At 41.8% G+C, this 21660-nt stretch overlaps 1 protein-coding gene across 9 annotated transcripts in view; it reads left to right on the top strand.

Moving 5' to 3' along the window:
* Positions 1-21660, top strand: part of sun1b (Sad1 and UNC84 domain containing 1b) — a 27883-nt gene that overhangs the window by 3602 nt on the left and 2621 nt on the right. The window contains exons 1-19 of one of the 9 annotated variants that reach the window (XM_005734683.1): positions 140-489; positions 2855-2952; positions 11833-12039; positions 12817-13064; positions 14240-14524; positions 14655-14789; positions 15225-15353; positions 16013-16096; positions 16778-16888; positions 17037-17156; positions 17259-17352; positions 18080-18138; positions 18652-18842; positions 18940-19215; positions 19312-19404; positions 19770-19861; positions 19965-20109; positions 20222-20536; positions 20684-20768. In XM_005734683.1, the coding sequence (XP_005734740.1) occupies positions 2876-2952; positions 11833-12039; positions 12817-13064; positions 14240-14524; positions 14655-14789; positions 15225-15353; positions 16013-16096; positions 16778-16888; positions 17037-17156; positions 17259-17352; positions 18080-18138; positions 18652-18842; positions 18940-19215; positions 19312-19404; positions 19770-19861; positions 19965-20109; positions 20222-20536; positions 20684-20768 (2746 nt within the window). In that variant the 5' untranslated portion in view covers positions 140-489; positions 2855-2875. Of the gene's footprint in view, positions 1-139; positions 490-2133; positions 2449-2854; positions 2953-9125; positions 9349-11374; positions 11401-11832; positions 12040-12816; positions 13065-14239; positions 14525-14654; positions 14790-15224; positions 15354-16012; positions 16097-16777; positions 16889-17036; positions 17157-17258; positions 17353-18079; positions 18139-18651; positions 18843-18939; positions 19216-19311; positions 19405-19769; positions 19862-19964; positions 20110-20221; positions 20537-20683; positions 20769-21660 lie in introns of those variants that run through there. The other 8 variants (XM_005734682.2, XM_005734685.1, XM_005734686.2 and 5 more) reach the window with 8 other exon arrangements.

The following is a 21660-nucleotide window of genomic DNA, read 5'->3' as shown; positions in this document are numbered from 1 at the left end:
TGTCATGAATGGATCGAGCTTCCTTTAAGCGGCAGGTGTCATGCAGGGATTTCTAGTTGAAACAAAAGCGTGATCTCCGTCAGTGCACGGAACACCGAGCAGTGGCTCAGCAGATGCCGTTGCAACGCCGCTTTTCCTCCAATAGATTTAAAGTGTGCGCTCTGGCCGACAATGGATGGTCTGGGAGTGGGAGGATCAGCTCAGCAGCGATCCTTCTGGCTTTGTTACGCCCGGGAAGCCATTTTGGAAATCTGCTTGTTGTGCACTAGCACAGCAGTCTCTCGCCACTTGTAAACTTTGGCGTATTTCTGTGAGAAAATAGCGTTGAAGGATTTGTGGATCCGCAGTCATAAATAAGCCTTTTGGGGGTTCCGCGCGTCGGGATGCTGGCAGAAGTTTGCGCATGTTCCCTGATAGTACTGTGTGGATCTTACTCATTTGGATTACGCTCTTAAAGAATAACAGCATAAATGGAGCCTAACAACGCGGGCAAGTTGACCAGCTGCTTTGAAAATCATATTAATGCAGAAACTGGTTTTAGTGACAGCGTGTTTGCATTTTTTTTTAATTCGGATCTTCGCTGCGCTCCTTTGCCAACAGTTTTGACAGTGTGCGCAATTTTAGGCCTGATTTTCTACGGTCGTTTTATTACATCTGCGACAGTATCAAACGTTAGACGCGTTCTCAGTGGTTAGTAGTGATCAGTAAATGCGTGTTGTTTTTACAGATAAATCTCAAGTTGACCTGCACGATGAGCAGTGTGATTAGCGCGTCGTTGCACAAGCCTGTAAGTCAGTGACGGCGCTGTCTAAATACATCCAGCTTCTAAATTTAGCACGAATGTAACGGCGCTGATATGTCATCGGGCCTGAGCGCAATACAGTTAGAACAGGAGTACACATGTGCTGTAAACAGTGTTAGTGTATTACTGTGTTTTGACAGTAGCTGGAGCAGTCACAGGACTCAGCTGTTTGCGCTGTTCGTCGCACACAGTTTGCGTAAAGGAGGCAGCAAAAAAATAAAAAGGGAGATGTGCGATAGTACTGTGGGAAAGGTGTAAAGGTGTCACTGTGTTGCATGTGTTTGTGTCTCTGGTTTCTCTTGTTACTGTTCAGCTTGTCTCTTGGTGGATTAATGCACCGTAGGGGAGATTATTATTTAATTTCGGAGTGTCCACATTCAGCGCCTGCGTCATGATTCAGCGCAGTGCTGACATGTTGCAAAAAAGGAAAGAAAGAAAAAAAAAAAAACAACAACCCAAAACTAATCCTGGCTGAATTTAAGTAGTCCCCTTGGCTTTTGGGAATTTGTTTCCTTTTATCCCGCTTTTCGGCTTGGAGACTTGGATGTGGATTTGAAATCATGATTAAGATTATGGTGTTGAGAGTTTGGTGCTGGGTTTTCAGTAATGGCCATCTGTTTTATTCTGCTGCTCTGTCTTTGAGTTGTTGAACAGAAGTTTGAGTCAGACTGCCACATGCACAGAGTGCCATCTAGAATAGTTGCTCTGTTGTGGCCAGAAACCTCCAATCGGACACTGTTATTGCATCAGTTATCTCATTTAAAGCTGCCTGAGGCAATATTGTCTACCACCTTATACTCTGCATGTAGCTTTGTGTGGTGAGGTCGTGGAAGTGATCCATTTGAGCCAAAATCTCACTCTTCAGCTTGCTTAAATGCTCTGTTGCGGGCAGCTTTTTCTACCCTTGGCTCTGTATGATATAATTTAGAGTGCATATCCCTACTACAGCAATCAGGGACACTCAGCAGTCCCACCCACTTGCCAGTCATACCTTTTGTATGCAAGTGTGAGGCCGTTGACGGAAAGCAGGCTTAAAAATGGAGCTAAGATGGCTTGTTTCAGGCCGTGGATGGACTGCAGCTTTTCATCACAGCCCAGTATTTGAATTCTGCATGATAATGCAAATCTAAGCTACGGACACATTGGGTCCACTTTAATACTGACATGCTCGCAACAATACACAACTCTTCAAACAGTTCACCAAAGTAGGAATATTTGCAGAACTGCTGTGTTGGAATGCATTAATCTTACCTTGGTTAACCTGAGAAACTTTCAACTGTGAGCATGTGGAACGAAGTATTTGTTCAGCAGTTCACACAATGCAGGTTTCACTAAGAAGACCAGCCGTTTGGCTTTAGACTTCCCGCCCATTGCCTTATAAATCAGCCCCACCCCTTTGTGTTTTACTGGGTTTCATAATACTCAGCTTACTCAAGTGCTCACTGTAGCTGTAGCTGTGCTGGTGAGGAGTCCTCCTATTACAAAGGGGAAGAGGATCGTCATTCTTTGGCCTGTCTCTACCAGCCTTTTCGATCAGCTGCTTGTTTTCTTTGTGTCCGGAGGAGAAGAGACGAGTCATTCACTACAGCTTCACTGGTGTCCGTAGCTTCTGTCATCTACCAGCGTGAGCCAGCATGGAGGAAGAGGTTGGCCAACTCGCAACCACAGGCAGAAACACAGTAGTATTGTTGTATTCCAGAGGAAAAGGAATGTCCAGCAGCTCTCATTAGGGTCTTGCCCGCACATGGCTGTGCAGCACAGCACTTACTGGCGGTTGTGTTTTCTTGGAGAACAGCCCAGTGAATGGCGCTTGAATTGATTTGGGAAGAGGCAGGAAATTTGCTAGTGCTGTGTTATTTTATAAAATGTAGATGCAGTTCTGAATCTGTACTCGAAGTGCAGTTAAGCTGTGGCGCAACTCGAGCTCATCATTTCTGCCAGAGACAAACTGAACAAAGCGTTTTGCATTTTGTTTTTTGTGTCTGTGAAGTTGGTCTGTTCTTGTTGTCCTTGGCTAAAATAGTCCTTTGCCTTGAATCCTAACTCTTGCAGTCTAAACAAAGAAGTCTGAACATGGATTTTTCCCAGCTGCACACATACACGCCACCACAGTGTGCTCCAGAGAACACCGGCTATACTTACTCTCTCAGGTGAGACTTCAGCGCTGCGCTGCCGTAGACTCGCTGCGGTACTCTCGCTGCAGCATCAAACATTCAGGCCCACAGCATTTCATTCACACCTTGCATGTCATTTGTGGCTGCTGAGATCCTACTGGTGCATTTTAATCAGAGTTGTCCAAATACTCTCTCTTCTGTTTGCTCTAGTCCATGAACAGAATATGCTTGAAGTCAAACTGTAATTCTCATGTAATAATTTTTCTGTCTACTTGGTTATGACTTGCATTTTATCCCATTTTATTTCCTTACTGAAAATATCCATCTGTCCCTCAGCTGTTTGAAAGTTGAGAATATGCACATGATTTGCTTTTCATTTAAAATAGAAATGCCTTCATTTATAAGAACAGCATGAGATTGTTAAGTGTATTTGCTCCTCAGTACATTTCTGTGCTTGAACTTGAGGTTTTAGTAAATCTGTGGCTGTAAAAATATCATCTGGTTGTGGTTTTGATGAGTCAGCCTCACAGTTCAGTTGTGCATTTCGTGCTTGGTGAGCAGTTGGGAAGCCTTGCGCAGAAATATATTGTCTTGTCTGTACGCACTTTTCGCTATATTGCAAAATCAGCGTGGCAGTTTAAAACTTTTCAATGATTTTTAGAAGAAAAGAGAAGAAGTCGTGGTGTTTTGAATTTATTGTCGGAGAGGATGCTGTCCATACGTGTGCATGCATGTAACACCAGCCTCTCCCATCGTGGTCCTCTTCCACACCTTGTTTCTTGTCAGTCATCCTGGCTTGGGCGTGGTTGACATTACATCAGTAAGGTATGTGGAGGAATCTACGACTCATTGCTTTCAGAACAGAGGAGCATTTGCAGAGCAAGAAATTGTAACTTCATTGTGCCTTTCCTCGCTTTAGGCAATGGGAGAGTGATTGCATGACTTTTAGGAGCTTCTCAATTGAATATGAGAGTATGAGAGAGTCTTGTAAAAAGTCAAGTTCGAACAAAGACCCCTCATTTGGTTTACAGCTTCTCTTGCAGAAATGCAAATCACATGGTGAGAAGTGCACTAAGCAGATCCATGTGCTCTTTCCCAGCCAGCAAGACAAAGTCAACAGCAGCTTCAGTAAATGTGTGTCACACTAAGTTGTGTTGTTTTCATTATGTATTTGATGTGTCAGCAGGTGGGATTGGTATTTATGGACAGTGGTAGTTGGCTGACTAGATGTTTTTTACGTTAAGCTTTTAGAGTAGCAAGTAATCTCTGACACTGTATTATAATGACAATGACAAAATATTAACATTCTTCAGATTTCAGGTCAGGATTGTGGCACACAGGGTGTCTTTTCAAGTTGTGTGAAATCCTTTCCTAGTAATAAGTCTCATGAGTCACAGTCTCTAGACTGAGGCCAAATAAGAAGAATGTACAAAAGCTTGTTCGACTCCTCACCCAAGTCTGCAAGGTAGACTTGAAGGGCTCAAACACGCTAATCATGTTCCTTTGAATGCAGTCAGCTGGGGAGCTATTAATGAACCTCCCAGTCAAAGCCGTGCCCGTGATCTCAGGATTAGGCGAACAGTTTATGCTGCTTGACTAGCTAGTTGACTGATCTGTTGTTTTTATTAGCCTGTGTCTACTGCAGCTCAGAGGCACTAAATGTTGGCACTTGCAAATAGCCCTTCATGTGTTCAGTGTGTGTGTGTGTGTGTGTGTGTGAGTGTGCATGGCCTACAGTGAATGCAAGAGAATAGCACAGAGAGGGACAGGGTCAGGTGACAGAAACCGTTGGCCCATCTGTTGTCAAAACTCAAAAGAGCAGAGACAAGTTTTGTAGCAGTTGATAGTGCTAGAGGAAGGGGCTTCCCTCTTACCAGGGAGAGACTGTTACAACATGGACCCAGCAGTCTGAGTAATACTGTATGTGCTCCCAATGAGAGAAATGCTCGTGCAAATCTAATTTATCACCAGACAAGGTTTAAGTTGGGGAATTCCCCAGTGCCTACACAGCTGCTACAATGTAGAGTGAGCCTCAGTCCAGTAAAAAGAGACTTCTCAATAGTCTTTTCTTTTATGTTCTAAATCAGGATACTTTGATTCATGCTCCGTAATCCTGATTATGATACCTCAGAAAATTGGTTCCATTCTTTTTGACACTGTTTTAGATGATCAGAATCAACTTCCTGGAGAGTTTAACCAGGGTTTTCCTGCTGTCATCAATATTAAAAAATGTAAACAAACATTTGTTCAAAAAACAAACAGAAAAACCCTCCATCCATATAAAAATGCAAAAATACAATTGAAGCTTAGAGCATGCTGTTAGGAGTGACACAGCAAACCAAAACCACAGCTGAAGGACTTTTTAAAAGGTCCGTATTCAGTGTCCTAAAACTGTTGAGAAGAGGGGAAAAGATAAAGGTAAGCTTTAAAAAACAGCTTTTGCATGTGTGAACAAGGCTGAAGTACAAAACACCACAGACTTTGTGTTATGTCTTCTCTTGAAATATTGTTTAGAGTTGGGTGATATTTATGTGACTAGCCCAGGAATAGTGATGTAGACTCAGTCCTCTTTGTTATTTCTGAAGCCTTTTCAGATAACTGCATATTCTAAGCTTGAAGGTTTAACATCATAGATTGTTTTTGCACATTTTTTAGCCTTTTGACTTGATAAACGGCAAACAAGAACAATTGCACTTTACAGGCTGTGACTGAGAATTTAGTTGCACCACCTCCAGAAAAATGCACTGAAAGCAGGTGTGTTTGTAAGTGTTGACTCTTAGAGACCCTCCATATTTTATAGAAGTGGAAGTAGGTCAGTAGGGCTGGGGCTTCTGTTTGGGGGCTTTTTCTCCATCAAGTGATGGTTGAAGTGTGTAAACCGTAAGCAGCAGGCTTGATTGAGTACTCTGATACTATATAGTGCTATCTGCAAACATTAGCTACACATAAGCGATGAAAAATAAATAAATAAATGTGACAATAACAGATAGAAACTCAGCCTTCTAGCCATGGAAACATTTTTTTTAATACAGATTTAAGCAGATTTTTTTTAATTATTATTAATTTGGTTAAGCAAATTGATGCAAACATAAATCTGCAAGAGCATTTAAAGCACATTTTCTCATCAGATTTGTGCTTGCTAGTCATGCTCTGCAAGACCAGGTTCAGGAATACAACATGAATAGGGTGGGGCTGAGTGCACTGAGAGTAAGCTGGACAGTTGTTGCTCACCGTGCTGCTGCAGTTGTTTTGACATGTGGTCTGTTTTTGTTTTTTTGTTTTTTTAACTACATGCACTGCTGCACAAGTGCCAAGTAAATGACAGCAGCTGGATTTTTAAGAGTTTAAGAGTTAGCTTTCCTCTTTTCTTGTGAGTGTTATCCAAACATTTCTGTTTCTTTAAACGAATAAAAGTAGAAATTTGAACCTTAAATCTTAAGTGCGTGATGAATTTGATTCTGCATAAAAGAAGCACTTCTGTTTCTGGCCTGTATTGTGTTTTTGCATCACAGCATCTGTCTGTGGACGCGGTAAATATCTAGCTTCTGCTTCTGATGAGTCTCTCTCTCCAGCCAGAGATTTGTTTAGGACGGTCTCCGTGGCAGCAACAGCAACATAAATTGGCACACTGTGGTCCTATAGCACGGATAGGAAAAGGACACCACACAGCAGGGCAGAGGGAGGTACTGTCTGTGGGTGGGCTCAAATGATCCTAATCTCAGTGCCAAATCCAACCCATCCAAACATATTTGGATGGAAATTTGAAGACTCTCAGATCCTGGATTCTGGTAACTATAGGCCTTGGCACTTAAAGGGCTCAGTTGAACAAAACAGGAAGACAGAGGGGGCTACAATTGTGCTCTGATTTCATATTTTCCCCACAGACTTTCGAAGGCTCGCACAACTGAATTTCCAACTGAAAAAACTGAGGGGAATACAATTTAAACACAATCAACACAATCCTGTAATATCACAGGGAGGAGATTTGAATAATGGAAACGAAATAGAAACGAGTGTCAGCCAAATAACTGCATCCCAAGTCTCTAAAATAGTTTGCTGTTGGCACCAATCTAATAACCCATGAACATTCAGTAGTAGAACTTGCAGTAGGTCTTGGGCTTGCAGCATTCCCATATAACACATTTTGTGTTGTTTACAAGCGATGTAATGTATAGCTGTGATTAGATTAAAGTGCCAGCCAAAGAAATTTTGGTTTATGAGATTGCGGATGGAAATTGGACAAATTCAATTAGAAAATCTGATGTCTGAATCCACCTTTTTCCTTTCGAAAGTGATGTTATATGTAAATGGTTCTTTTACGTGGTAGGACAGTACTTAAGACATTCAGGTGTGCACTGGGCAACTAACAAAATATTTGTTTGGACGACTTTAACTAGGACTTTTCATTTTTCTGAAAGTTTAAATCAGGTCAGCATGCTCCTCTTATTATTTTGTGTGTGTGTGTGTGTGTGTGTGTGTGTGTGTGTGTGTGTGTGTGTGTGTGTGTGTTGGTGTATAAACCTCCTGGCAAGCTTTTGACAAAGCATTGCAGCCACAACTGTGGTTTCCACACTGAGATTTACAACCCAAATGGTTTTCATAACCTCCGTTGAAGATTTGTGTGTGTGTTAGTGTTAGACAGAGGGTGCAAATGGTAGCCATCATGGGGCAGGGTTCTTACTAACTGGACATATTGCAGCAGACTTCAGCTGACTTCCTGCTGTGTTTAACTGTTTTTTTTTCTCTGCACTTATCACAATTGCTTTGATCTCTTTTATGCTATGTTCACATTTTCTCCTGCAGATGAAACTGAGATATCTTTGAGGTCTGAATGCCATTGGCAAAAATGACATTTTTCTTTTACTTTTAAAAAACTACAACTGTTATATTTTTATAGTTTTAATGTCTTACAAGCTAACCGTTCCTATAAAGGCTCATAAAAACTATAAAGAAGTTAAAAAGTGATAAAGGAACTAGACAAACGTTACAGTATAATACAACTTTTAGCCCTTAGCTTACATCTGTTCACATATGTCCCTTAAACAAGGTGGGCTAAATCATTCATTGCTGGACTTTAAACAAGGTTAATGAAAAACGAAGGAAAAAACTAATTAGTGCCTCCCAGCTGATCTTTTTTTTTTTCCTTTTTTGTGCAATAAGTTTTTAGTGTTTTTAATGAAACCATGCAAAATATGACTTTGATGGTATCAATATTTTCCAGATTAAAGGCCCTTGGAGAACATGGGGCTTTTAATGGGTTTATATGTTTTGGGGTTTTATTTATGTCATTTTTTATTTGCTGCCAGCATTTCTGAGCCCTCATAACTTCTTTAGTAGTGAAGATGGCCACATTTACTTACAGACATTTACTTGCTGTATGTGAATGCATGATGCTTGATCACAAAAATGACTTTATGTATTCATTCCAGTATTCGGAATTATTATTTTTATAATAACTGAATGGATATGCTCATTTTATTTGCTTGGTGTCAACAAAGTGTCTCCTTTTGTATTTTGTATGATGAGATTTCATACTTTTGCATACACTACGCAAAGCAGGCTTCATGTGGGAGGCTATTTAGAGATGGGAAACAAATTCTAGCACTGGGGGTGTAGACTCACATGTGGTGATCTCACAGGAGTAACTTTTTTTCTGTTGGTGTGGCGGGATCATCTATCACTGGATAGATGAAGATGAAACCAGAAGGGACAATTTCCTGAGTTATTTTGGCAGCTTCTGCGATTTCTGCACTGTCATAAAAGAAAACAAAAACCCTAAAAAAACAATTGGTTTTCTGTTTCAGTTGATTATTTTGATAAGTGGGATCAGTGGAGACCTGTCTTTCGTCCCATGGACGAATGCTTCCTGTATGAGCTGTAAGTTCCTTGCACTGATCATGCATAGTAAACAGACTCACTCAGCTACATTTGCACCCGGATGAATGAATGTCATGACATAAAATACATATTTTGTGATTTTTACTTGATTGTAGGCTGAGCTTTAGTAATCTATAACAAATATAAACAGCTCGACTGCATAACAAATGTCCAAAGTAACAACAAGGCAAACTTAAGCTGGTTAAATGTAGATTCCAGTCTGATCAGACTGGATGTGCAGTTGTGCGCTGTAAGAAAGTTTGGCTGCGCCCACTGAGTGTAGGAAGATAAAGCTTTAGTCTTATGTAAGGAGAGATTCCAGGAAGCTGAATGTCAGGATGGAAGTGTCTTCTCTCTGTAATGTACTGCATGGCTCTTCATCTTTGTCTTCTTTGCTGTGTCCATCTCTATTTTTGTCACGGATGTGGGCCGTGGAAGCCGCCTGGGAGAGAGCGGCACATGGATGAATTTGGATACCCGATGAAACGAATTGCTTGTTTTTAAACTTTTTTTAAATTTGCTAAAGGAGGGGGTGGTAACCAGCTCTGTTTGGAGGTAAAAGCTTTGTTTTTATAAAAACCCAAATGGTGTTTGTTCTGTTAAAATATGCCCACATGGGGTTTCCAGGTAGAACAGAAGGTTATTAGGAAGCTTCTACCTGGCTGTAGGCTATGCAGACAGTTTCCTCGTGCACACACCCTGATCTGCCCTGTAACACTTGCTTCCACACCCCACAAAAACGTTACTAATCAAACCTGAATCATTATGCTTTGGTATGAAAAACACACTTCTGTGTGTGCGTGAGTTCTTGTATAAATAGGAATGAAGTTGTGTTTTGATAAGAATGTAACCTGGAAGCAACAGTTATTACATTTTATCCACTCCATGTTGCAGCTGTTGAAGTGTGGCATTGAGACATTCTCGCTGTGGACCGGAATCACTGGATTAACTCCTTTCAGTCATTTTTGGATCACTTTAAAAAAGAGAATTGTCAGAGTTTGGGACTCGCAGTTGATTTGGAAAGGCAAATGCTCGACTGCCACGCAGCTGTTTCCCAATATTTAAATTTCAAATTTGAATAAGATAAAAAAGAGGTGCAGGTGTGATGGAAAACTGATTGTTATTTTGATATTTAGCCTACCTGTGTTACAGTACGCACTATTTTCTCAGGCCTTTGTTTAGACAGTGTCCAGCAGAGTCCTTATAGTCTCGACTGAAGCTCTGTTGGGTCTGTTGTTTGGTCATTTTCACAGCACAGATGCTTATTCAGGGATATCAGTGCTGTAGGCATAAGTGGACAATGATTTGAGACAAAAATGTTTCCAACTTTTGATTCTAGTTTGGATTTTACTCAAATTTTACTCTTGCCTCCTACTAATTAGTGCACTAATGACAGTGCTCATTATAGCATTTTAAAACCCATTTTGCTTTGAAAGATTTGTAACATTTTTTTTTACTTTTTGGTGTTTTACAGAAACCTCTCCTTGCTACCAATCCTGTGTATATGCTTTGCATTAGAAGATAGGTTAATTTCAGATCAGCAGGATACTGCCCCGGTGGTCATGTGTTCAAAGAAGGGCCAGTTGGATCAGCAGGCGAGAGGCAGAGTGAGGACAAAAGCACTTAATTGGCTCTCAGTGGGAGTGTGTAATCCTCTGGGTTTTAGAGACTGAGGGAGGGACACAGAGCAACCTGCATAAGATATAAACGTGCACAAATGCATGCACATACTGCTGGCTTGGTCAGTCTCCTCTGAAATCATATGCCGCGTGTGCTCTGCAAGAGATATGGACAGGCCATAAAACTCGTGTTTACACATTTACAGAGTTTCCTTGTTGAAGTATAACAGGAAGTTTATTCCCCGTCCTCCATTGAGAGGCTCAGTCCAGAGCTCCACCCTCCCCACTTGTGGACAGACTTTCCAGATCGTGCTGTAATCAAATATTTAATTGATTATTTTGTAAATTATAGGAGGAATAAAATGCTTTTGTCTCATTAATCAGCAATAATAAATATTTAAAAGAGACGCCTTTTGAATACTGTACATTCTGTCAAAAAAAACCCTTTCATTTCATTTGTGTGTCATATTAAAATTAGATTTTTTTAGAATGAAACATTTTCTTAAATGCCTAAACAAATATTTTATGTTAATGCACATTTTAAAAATATTGTTATTAAAGCCTTGAAATGAGTCCAGTCCAGTACACCAGCGCTTCTTTAGATGTAGCAAAAACTTTGCACTGAGGGTTTTGTTATAATCGAGTTCCTTGATGAGTCATTCAGACCCTACAGTCATGTTTGTGGTGCTTGTAAAGCATTAGTGCCTCTACTATTACAGAGAAAGATGGAACAGTTGTACTTTAAGGCTTTTTCTTTTCGCACCAGCCCAGAGGCATTAGCAAGTTCCATAGTGTTCCAGTGTAGTCTGCAGTTGTTTGAATGCTGTCCTGGCTCAGTTCCTACTCTTCCAGGTGGGTGTGGCCCTGTGAGTCACAGCGAAGCACGGCAAACAACATTCATAGTGTGTTCTGACTTTCAGTTGGTTTTACAGGGAGGGGAGTAAGAGTCTCGTGTTTAGCCTTCTCGCATACTTTGGATGTTTACTGGGTTTGTTTGTCTAATTTTACTTTCAGAGACACTCTGTGCCTGTTCTTATATTTCTCTCTCCGTGGTGAGTGAGTCACTTCCTGTCAGGAGCTCTGCCAGTTGCAGGGAACAAAAGCATCACAGCTCTGTAAAAAGGACTGGGTTTGTTTTTTGTTTTTTAAAAAAGTGTCTCTAAGTTGACTAACTGAGGGACAGACATGAGTAAAAAGGCAGGATATCCCCATTCAGTATTGATTTGAAGCATAAAGGCACTCTCGAGGCTTGTTTGTCTCCAAAAGGATTCCCATGCAGTGGATAAAAGAAACGCCCTCTTTGTAATTAACTGTCATGATGTGCCTTCTTTCACAGAACAGTTTTGTTTTCCTTCCCAATTTTCTAACATTCCCGCTCTTTCTGTTCTTCCTGCTTTTCTCTGTCCGCTCTCACTCTCAGCTCCAGCTATTCAACAGCAGCGTTAGAGTTTGAGAAAGAGCACCAGATAGCTCCTGTGTACGAGTCGCCCAGGATGTCACGACGGAGCCTGCGTCTCCAGACCAGTGCCAGTCACTATGGAAACGAGAACCTGGCTGATTACTCCCAGAACCATCACAGCAGCAGCAGCAGCAGCTACACCAACACCAGCACCAGGAGAGAGACACGGTGAGACCAGCAATGGGCACTTTTCCTCTTCGACTCTAACATTTAACTAACCAAAGAGTAAAAGAATAATTTTAATAATAATAATAATGATAATAATGGATTGCATTTATATAGCGCTTTTCAAGAACCTCAAAGCGCTTTACAATTCCACTATTCATTCACTCTCACATTCATACACTGGTGAAGGCAGCTACAGTTGTAGCCACAGCTGCCCTGGGGCAGACTGACAGAGGCGAGGCTGCCATATCGCGCCATCTGCCCCTCTGGCCAACACCAGTAGAGGCGGTAGGGGAAGTGTCTTGCCCAAGGACACCACGACTGAGACTGTCCGAGCCTTGGCTCGAACTGGCAACCTTCCGATTACAAGACAAACACACACCTCTTGAGCGTGGCGATCGTGGCTTTATTTATGTTGTTTATTTACGTTTGGTCATTCTGAATACCAACACAGACTGATTTGTGTCTCATGGCTTAGCTTCAGAATAGTCTGCCACTCCATCTACATTAAGCTGATTCTGTGGACTTTTCTTATCATGTAATTTTTATTATCTGTATTTAATTTGTTTTCTAATGCAGTTTTGTATTGCTGTTAGCTGTGTTTTAATTTTCTATTGTATGTCTCTTGTGATTATTGCTGGGTATTTATAGTTTTATTTTGTTCTGCAGCACTTTTTGACTGCATGTCTGTAAAAAGAAACCACAGCTCAGTTGCGGGTTTTCTTTATTCCCACGCAATTACCAAACTCACAGCTCTGTTTCCCCTCTCTGCTAACACAGGACGCTGCGGAGCAGAAAACAACAGTCCAGTTCCAACTCCCTGTCTTTATCCCTGAGCCAGGCCGCCACACCAAGGAAAACCCTCACCTTCTCAGCTGGTAATACCCCCATTAACAGCAGCAGCTGCTTGCAGCAAAGCAGCACAGCGTCTGATGCCGCTCAGATCACAGCCATCGTGGAGCAGCCCCATCTGAGGCAACGCACTGTCACTACCACCACAACAACAACTTATGTGGATGGACACTGGGGTAAGTTGGAATAAATAGCTACATAACAATAAAGACTCAATCGTGAAAGAGAATACTTCTGAAAAATCTCCTTTAATTAAGCATTTTAATTTGATTCCACAGGGCACAATATACAACTGAACTTCCTCTCTGAAAAAATAAAATGACAGATGTTTTTTTGTTTTTTTTTAGTTCCTAAAGACTCTATCAAAAAGAATTTAAGGCTTATCTTGGGTAACTGATCTTTGTTGACCCTATATTAGATAATCTTGCATACCCAGAATAATTGCTCAGGAGTGGAGATACGACAGGATGAAGTGAAACTGCTGAGTTGGTTGAGAAAATGAGGCGAAGTAATGGTAAAGCAAAGTGTTCAGTCAAGTAAAAGATGTTATTACAACACAAATATATAAAACAAATATATAGAATATATAAAACAAATATTTATGTTTGGGTAATTGCAGGGTTTTTTGTTTGTTTTTTTTAATTAATTTTTTTACTTAATTCAGACATTTGAGTATCAGTTTTATTTTTGAATGTGAACATGTCTACCTGCTCCACGTGGGCACCTGAGATCCCCTGAAACTCCCTCAAAAGCAGCTGCACACAGATCTGTGGATGGTATCGTTTCAAATTTCATTTTTCTATAAAAACGTCTCTCACAGAGTGAGGCACATTTCTAACTCCCTTTCTATCGTTCAGCGAGCTAAAGCAGCCAGATGGAGGCCGCTTACTGTGCGAGAGAATAACAGGAGACATTCTGTTGCTTCTAACTTTCTCTCTGACTGATCATTTCCACTCAGACATCTGACGTAAAATCACTTTCAGACATTATCATTAATGCTCGCGGAAGCTTCAGATATTCACTGTTGACTATCACTGAGTCTGAGGGGCCCAAAAGCCTGTAATCTGGAGAGCCCTGTTTTTTGTTTTAAGAGGACTTTTCCAGAACTCCATACCAAAAAATGTATCTTAACAGCAGTGTACTCCAGCACACTTACTGCAGATTTATGCAATCTTGCAAGAGAGAGTAAAAGATCTTAATCCTTATTCTGCTACAGTAGGTTTTTAATGTTGCTGTGTGCAGTCAACTACTTTAACACCAGGAAAAGAATATGTAGCTAGTAGTTTAATGGTTTCCTTTGTGTTTGTTAATGAATGATTCATAAACATGTGAACACGCTCTCCTCCTGCAGGGCAGACTCCCAGCCACAGTTTATCAAGTGTCAACGGCGATGCCAGTACGTCAAAGTCCCACGCCGCGCTCTCCAATGGCTACATTTGCAGAGACTGCTCTGTACACTCTCAGAAGACGGACTCCTTTGTCACACAGTCCGCATCGTCATTATTATCGTCATCATCGTCGTCATCGTCGTCGTCAACATTTCAAGCTGCCGAACCTTCCACCGATGCCCTCTCGTCAACATCATCACCTTTCACCAGTATTTACAGCAGAGACAGGAGTCGAAGGAACAAGACGGGTGAGAAATGTCGTACTTAAATGCAGCCATTGTTTTTATTGCTTGGATAACTGAGCTGGGAGGTTAAATGCATGTTTTCACTAAGTTGTGAAATGATGAGAATGTAATCAGTAGTGGTGTTTCTCTACAGGTGTCCTGGCTTCCATGTCTAACACGTGTATACGCTACAGCAAACAAGCCTTGGCCCCCATAGTGTCCTTAGTCACTGTGCTCTTCAACAGTGTGGTCTGGCTGGGTTCAAGGGCCAAGAGCCAAACAGGAAAAGGTACACAAAAAGAGACATTCTTTTGTTCTTCATTCTTTTCCCGTCATTTCCACATTTTCCTCTCTGATCGTTTGTCCCAACTTCCTGAGCCGCTCAGAGTGAGACTCTTGGTGATCTTGAGAGAGAACAGACTCCAGGATCTTTTAGAGATGTGTGCAGCTAATTTGAAACCTCGTGATTTCTACCTCAGCAGCCCTGTCACCATCACTCTGTCTCACTCTCTTTGTGTCTCATGTGTAACCTTATTGCCTTTTCCTCTTGCTGGACTCTTTCCATAGCTTCCTGTTTTGTTTTTATCCGAGTGCATCTTTGGGGAAACTCCTCCATCATTAATGTCACTTCTTCCTCGTCTTATCACCAATATTTATCTGTAGCTTTTTGTTGAGTGTGTGCATTTTTGACTAACACTAAGAATGCGGACCGGTGTGTCACCAGGTGCCTTGACATCGTTTTCGGACTCGGTGAGACAAGCGGCGTCCTCAAGTTTATCCCAACTGTGGCTATTAAAGCAGACCACTCTCCACAGGATGATGGGCCACGGGGCTAATGGATATGAAGGACAAGGTACCCACTGTTACTACTAAGGGCAAAGGTTAAAGGTCGCAGCTCCTGACATCTTCACCTGCTCTTGTGTTAATAAACTTTCCTGTTATAATTTCTTTTTTATCACTTCCTTCCTTCTTCAGCTCTTACTGTTTTGTTTGTTTAAGGAGAAAGGCGCCTCAAATGGAGACTTTTTTTGACGTTCAAGAATCTCTTCCTCATGTGTTTATGTCTCAACCTTCACTTTCACACTTTTGGCTTCTGTTTCTGAAGGAGGAAGTAAACTAAACACAAAATTAAAATCAAAACAACCATCGCCTGATTGTCAAGTGTCGAGTATGTGGCTGGTCAAGCAGAACTAACAAGGCTCTTTGACTCCAGCCACTTTATCAATGTGCAATCAAAAGTTTTAATTAGCAAAAAAAATTTATTTCCAACTCTGCTGCTGATCTAAGCTGTTTTTTTTCACAGCTGCAGAACTTTATCAACTGTGACCTTTTCACTACATGTGTTTTCTCCTCACTCTTCTATCTACTGCTCTTCATTTCCTTCACGAGGACTCCTCATCGTCACATTAGTGGCGTGCATTTTGCCATCCTCACACTCCGCCTTCCTTTTCATCATAACTTTCTCACACAACTGATAATATTGCTAATACATGCCCTGTGTGTATATTGCAGCTCACTCGAGCTACTGTGGAAGCATGAATGTGAAGGATCTGGTTACTGAAGATGCGTCACATCTTAATCTCAATGGCTCCCTGTGTAAGCAGGCACTCACACACACTCACACACATGCATGTGCTCATTTTCTCACACGTAGCATGATTGACAGAGTTAATGATATGCGTGACCTGTGTCTAGATCAGCGAGCAAAGGTTGTGTGAACTGATTTAGCTGGTCTGAAGCCCGTTGACCGACGTGACCTGCAGATGTTTCTTTGTCTTAAATGTGTGCCTCAGACTAATGTCGAGCCATCAGTTTACACAAAAACGTCACACGACTGACCATGGTCCAAGAAATAAAGCAAATTACTGGTTGAAAAGCATCTTGTTTTAGACTAGTAATAGGTGAAGTAGCTGCTGGATTTCACAATGGTCTTTAAAATTAAGAATAAAAGAAACAAATATGACAAATACCATTTTCAGTTGTTCTTCTGAGTCTGAATAAATTCTTAAATAATTAGAGACGACCTTTAAGTCAGGAAACGCAGCTTTGCATGGTGCAGCATCTCATGCATTGCAGAGTTATATAGAATATTCATGCTCATGGCTTTTTAAAAAATTATAATATAATTTGTTTTTCATTTTCTTTATTTTAATTTGCTTTGCTTTGATAATTTGCCCGACTGCGTTTCTTCTTTTTTTTTTTTGTATGATTTCATTCACACATGCTTTTTTTCTGTTCATTCTGCGTGCCTGCTGTCCATCATTTGGGCTTACACAGGTGATGACTGTAAAGGGAAGCAGGTCTCTGAGACACACACCGTCCTCCTCAAACAGTCGTCTAGGTCCCGCCGACTGGCGGGGGCACTGTGGAGCGTCCTAGTTTATGCAGGTTAACCAGCACTTCTCTTATTGTTGATCACACCGTATAAATTTACAGGAACATGTATGTTTTGATCGTTCAGTTGCAGCTCGATCAGTTTATTGCTTTAGCTGAGTTTAGTGAATTAAACATTTCCCTCTTTTACCCTGTTTTGCAGGTCACTGCCTCCTCCAGCCAGGTTACTGTGTGATGAGAGCAGGCAAAGCTTTAGGTTCAGGTGTAGGGACGGCAGCACAAAGGGTGCTCTCACTGTTCTGGATGCTCCTGGCGGCTCCAGGTCAGTAGCTCTTGTTTTTATTTCATCTTTTTAGAAATGTTCATCCTCTACTTCTTTCTTGCCCTCTCATTCTGTGTGTTTTGTATTTTTCTTTCTCAACAGTGAAGGCAGGCAAAGGACTTCTGTGGTTTCTTGCAACAGGATGGTACCAGCTGGTGTCTCTCATGTCTCTGCTCAACGTCTTCTTTCTAACCCGGTAAGAGTCGTCCTTCCTCAGCTGTCTTTCAGAATCTCGCAAGAAATAGAAGAGAGTTCAACATTTAATCTGTTGAATAGCTTTCAAAATACTAAAATATCTACATTTGATTTTTCTAAGATAAAACTGTGCAATAATATAATGGGATGGATTCCTGCATTTTAGCTGCTAAAGGTGAACTTATTTTCATCAGGAGGTAGTAGAGGCCAAACACGGTGTTAAAAGAGAGTGAACACTGGACTTTCATCATGCAGCCAGAAACAAGACACCAGATAAATGCTAATGATGCCCTGTAACTGCTGTGTGCACAGTTTGGTCAAACAAAGAGCTGTCAGGCTCAACTGAGAATCATTATAGTGAGTACGATCAGGTCTGACCTCCACTAGCAATTAAGCATGTGACAGCTTTATCCTAGGCTTTCCTCAGCAGTGCAGATACACGTTGCATATCTAATTGAAAGTGCTGGAAGTTCTGTTAGCAAACTCTATGAACTCTCTAAAGCCAAGTTAGGTTATTATGTTGTTATTTTCACTCCCATCGAGTGACCACAGCTCATAATCTTCAAGCAGTAGTGACTGCACTGAGTAAGACATTTGCAGTTCTCATAAAGCCACATTTCCTGAGCTGTGAGAACATTTTGAGTTATTACCTGGGGATTTTGCATTCATGCCACATGTCCTCCTGTCAGTTGTGCGTTGCTCTGATGTATGTACGTTCTGTGTTTCAGATGCCTTCCCAAACTCTGGAAGCTCCTGTTGTTGCTTTTGCCCCTTTTGCTTCTCCTTGGTGAGTGCCTTATCAAATATCTAACCTATTTAGCGAGCACATATAGAAAAAGTGATCGTGTGGCGGTAGATGTTATAACCAGCACACATCCCCAGAGTGTGGGACAAATCAAGTAGCAGATTCAGGTCAGCCTTTTCAGGGCTGTGCTGTGGTTGAGCTCTGCTCACACAAGCTCTACTCACATAACGGTAAATCACAAGCACATTTTATTAATCCTTTGTTTACTTGCTGAAATACTCCGTAGTGTACATGGCTTAGCCCTTACATTGTCATCACGATGGGCTTGCTTACTGCTGCTTCTGTAAATGAGGGAAGGAAATATTTAGCCACTGTAGTCTTGCAGCTTCACTTATAAATATGAATATTCAAATATCTCATGCCTTGTATTATACACATGACCCACAATTTAGACTGTTTTGTATCCACAATGTTAATATGTTGACTCTGTAGGGTTTAGGCTCATATCAGTGTGTTGAATAAGATTTAACAGTGTTATCTGTGATTTGTGTGCAGCTTTGTGGTTGTGGGGTCCGTCCACTGCTGCCCTGTTTGCCTACCTGCCAGCCATAAACCTAACAGAGTGGCGTCCTGCGTCACCCTTCACCTTCTTGTCAAACTTGGTACCAGTTCCTGCTTCTGTACCTGGCCCTGCACCAGAGGCTCCCATGGAGCAGACCCCAGCCACCCCAGTCTCACAAGTATCGGTAAGGGAGAATGAGATATATATATAATATACACACATGTCACTACAACATGATTATAATCACTGATTGATGTTCATTGATTTATTTCCCTCCTCAGCCAGTCCTTCCCCCTGTGGCAGTCTCCAGTGTGGACATGGAGCGTCTTGAACGCGTCGAGCGTCAGCTAGCCCTGCTTTGGGAGCGAGTCCAGCAGGGTAACCAGAAGCAGGAGCAGCGCCATGATAACATTTTGGGTCTCTACAGCACCCTGAGGGAGCAGCTCCATACGCAGACTGACAGGGACAGCCTAGGACTGTGGGTGGCCTCCTTGCTGGACCAGAGAATTGGTGTGCTGCGAGGAGAGCTGGAGCAGGAGAACACACAGAGAGCGCAGGTAGGTGGATGACACAGTGCCAAAAACGCAAGTTAGTGCTGAAAGCTCAAGAACAGAGTTACAAGAGTTACATTTTTTCATTTTATTTTTTTGCAGGGTGCAGAGCTGCAAAAACAACAGCAAGAGAGTCAGGCAGCACGACTGGCTGATTTAGAGTTACTGCTCAAAGCTCTGTCTGCCAAGACTGAGGTATGTACTGCAGGTTTGCTGCTTTGCCACTGAGAACTTATAAAAGAGCATTAAACACTAAGTGCCAAACAGTTAAAATACTATAATATTTGTATAGTGTTGGAAAAATGGGTTAGACAGCCGAGCTGGTAAGAATGCAGCCCTGGTGTTAAGTCTGTATAAAGGGAACAGTGGTGCAATGTGAAATATTTAAACTTGCACTTTCTCACTGTGAAAGCCAACAGGACAAAATCACATGTCCTCCTTGAAAAAATAGTATCCAGTATGTATCTTGTCACTTGCAGTTTTTTAAATATGCTAACCGAATCCTCCTGTTTTTATATTTTCTTCACTGCTTCCATAACTGTTTTATATGTGTGCGGCAGGAGGTGCAGCAGAAGCAGCAGCAGTATGAACATGAGAAGAAGAAAAGAGAGAAAGAAGCTGTCACTTCAGCTGCAGACACGGCTCCTGTGAGGTACAAGAAAAAAAAGACGAATAAATAAACCTTACAGTCCACTTTTTTCCCTTTATTTTGTTGTTTGTGCGGTTTACATTTTGAGTTTCTGTCTCCCGATCAGTGTGGGCGTGAAGCAGGAGGACCATGACGCTCTGCTAACAGAAGTACAGAGACTTGAGGTAGAGCTGAGTAAAATCAGACAGGACCTGCAGGGCGTTGCAGGATGCAAGGGCAGGTGTGAGCAGCTGGACACGCTGCAAGACACTGTAAGTCAAATATTGACTTTTGTTTGGCTTTGTAAGACAATAAAAGCTTAGCCTGCTTGTTCTGTGAATCCTCTTGTATGAGTTTTTAAAATTGTCCCCGTCCCGCTCCCAGATATCAGCCCAGGTGTCCTCTCAGCTGCGTAAGGAGTTGCAGGCTCTGTTCTTTGGTGTTGGTGCTTCCGGAGAGGAGCAGGGCGAGGTGCCCGAGTCTCTGATCCACTGGCTGTCCCAGCGCTACGTGAGCACACCTGACCTGCAGGCTTCTCTGGCCTCACTGGAGCTTAGCATCCTGAGAAACATATCCCAGCAGCTGGAGGTCAGCAGGACCCAGACGGTGGTTGAGGCTGAGTCCAGAGCCAAGAGCATTGTTCAGACAGTAACCGGAACTGTCCGGCACGCTTCTGCTGCCGAGGGACTGACAGAAGAGGTAATGTGTGCACGCTTACCATCAGCATCATCAGTTGCATTTACATAATCCTAGTTGAGCTCAGTCTTGAAGACTGTTACTTTGCAATGTTTTTTTTGTTTTGTTTTTTTAGGCTCACATGTCATTTTTATCTCTGCTTCTTATTAGCAAGTGAAGCTGATTGTGCAGAATGCTCTGAAGCTCTACTCCCAGGATCGGACAGGCCAGGTGGACTATGCCCTGGAGTCTGGAGGTAAGAAGGAGGAAATCTTTCCATCCTTTACACAAGTCAGTAGCTAAGCCAGTGCGGCTTATCGGGCTGGTTATTACATAACTCAGGTCTGTGCAGTAATGTATCAACAAACTGATGTTTGGTACATGACTACTCTTATAAAAACTTTAGGTTGCAAGGTAAAGTACACTGTAAAATCTGAATGCTGCATAAATCACATTATATTCAATTGCAACACGTCTCTTATGCAATACGAGTGCAGGCATTAGCAAGCTCAAGGACACCAGGGTATTAATGCCAAAATCTCCATTGTGAAATGTGCCACTAAGCAGAGTGTTGACCTATATGGGCCGGTGACTTCAGCGTGTGTGTGCACTGAAACATTGTAACACTTTCATAGAAGAAACATGCACATTATTTAATTGTAATGCTCTAGTTGCATAGAAGTAATGGCGATCAGTAAAAGCAGTCCTGGTGTTGTGTTGATGTTCTAACTGTTAAAAGCGGTATCGCCATGACTGAGTCGCAGTCCTCTACTTTAACTATAGTGCTCACACACTGTGCAAAGATTTAAAGTTCACGTAACATCAGTGGTTGGAGAGTTCCCCCGGGCAACTAGTTTGCAGAGAGCATCGCAGTTTGCTGGTGATTGCTGCAATAAATTCATCCTGTTGTCTCGCCACACATTGCCTCCTTAATGTGCATGATTGGCATCTCCTTTTTTTTTTTTACCCAGGATTGCAACATGCCAGTATATTAAGTTGTGATCAGTTCCATAAATAAGCTCAGACATGTCTGAAATAATTGTTACCGCCACCACTAGTTTGCCTTAAAGCAAAGTAGCAAGACATTTTTTTAAAAGTACAATTTTTATTGCAGCTCCACGCTGTCTGAAAAACTGTTAGGAACTGAC

Source organism: Pundamilia nyererei, unplaced genomic scaffold (assembly GCF_000239375.1).
Source record: "Pundamilia nyererei isolate P.nyererei 1_Seehausen unplaced genomic scaffold, PunNye1.0 scaffold00059, whole genome shotgun sequence".
NCBI lineage: Eukaryota > Metazoa > Chordata > Actinopteri > Cichliformes > Cichlidae > Pundamilia > Pundamilia nyererei.
The sequence above is the reverse complement of the archived record's forward strand: the minus strand, read 5'-3'. Positions and strand labels throughout refer to the sequence as shown.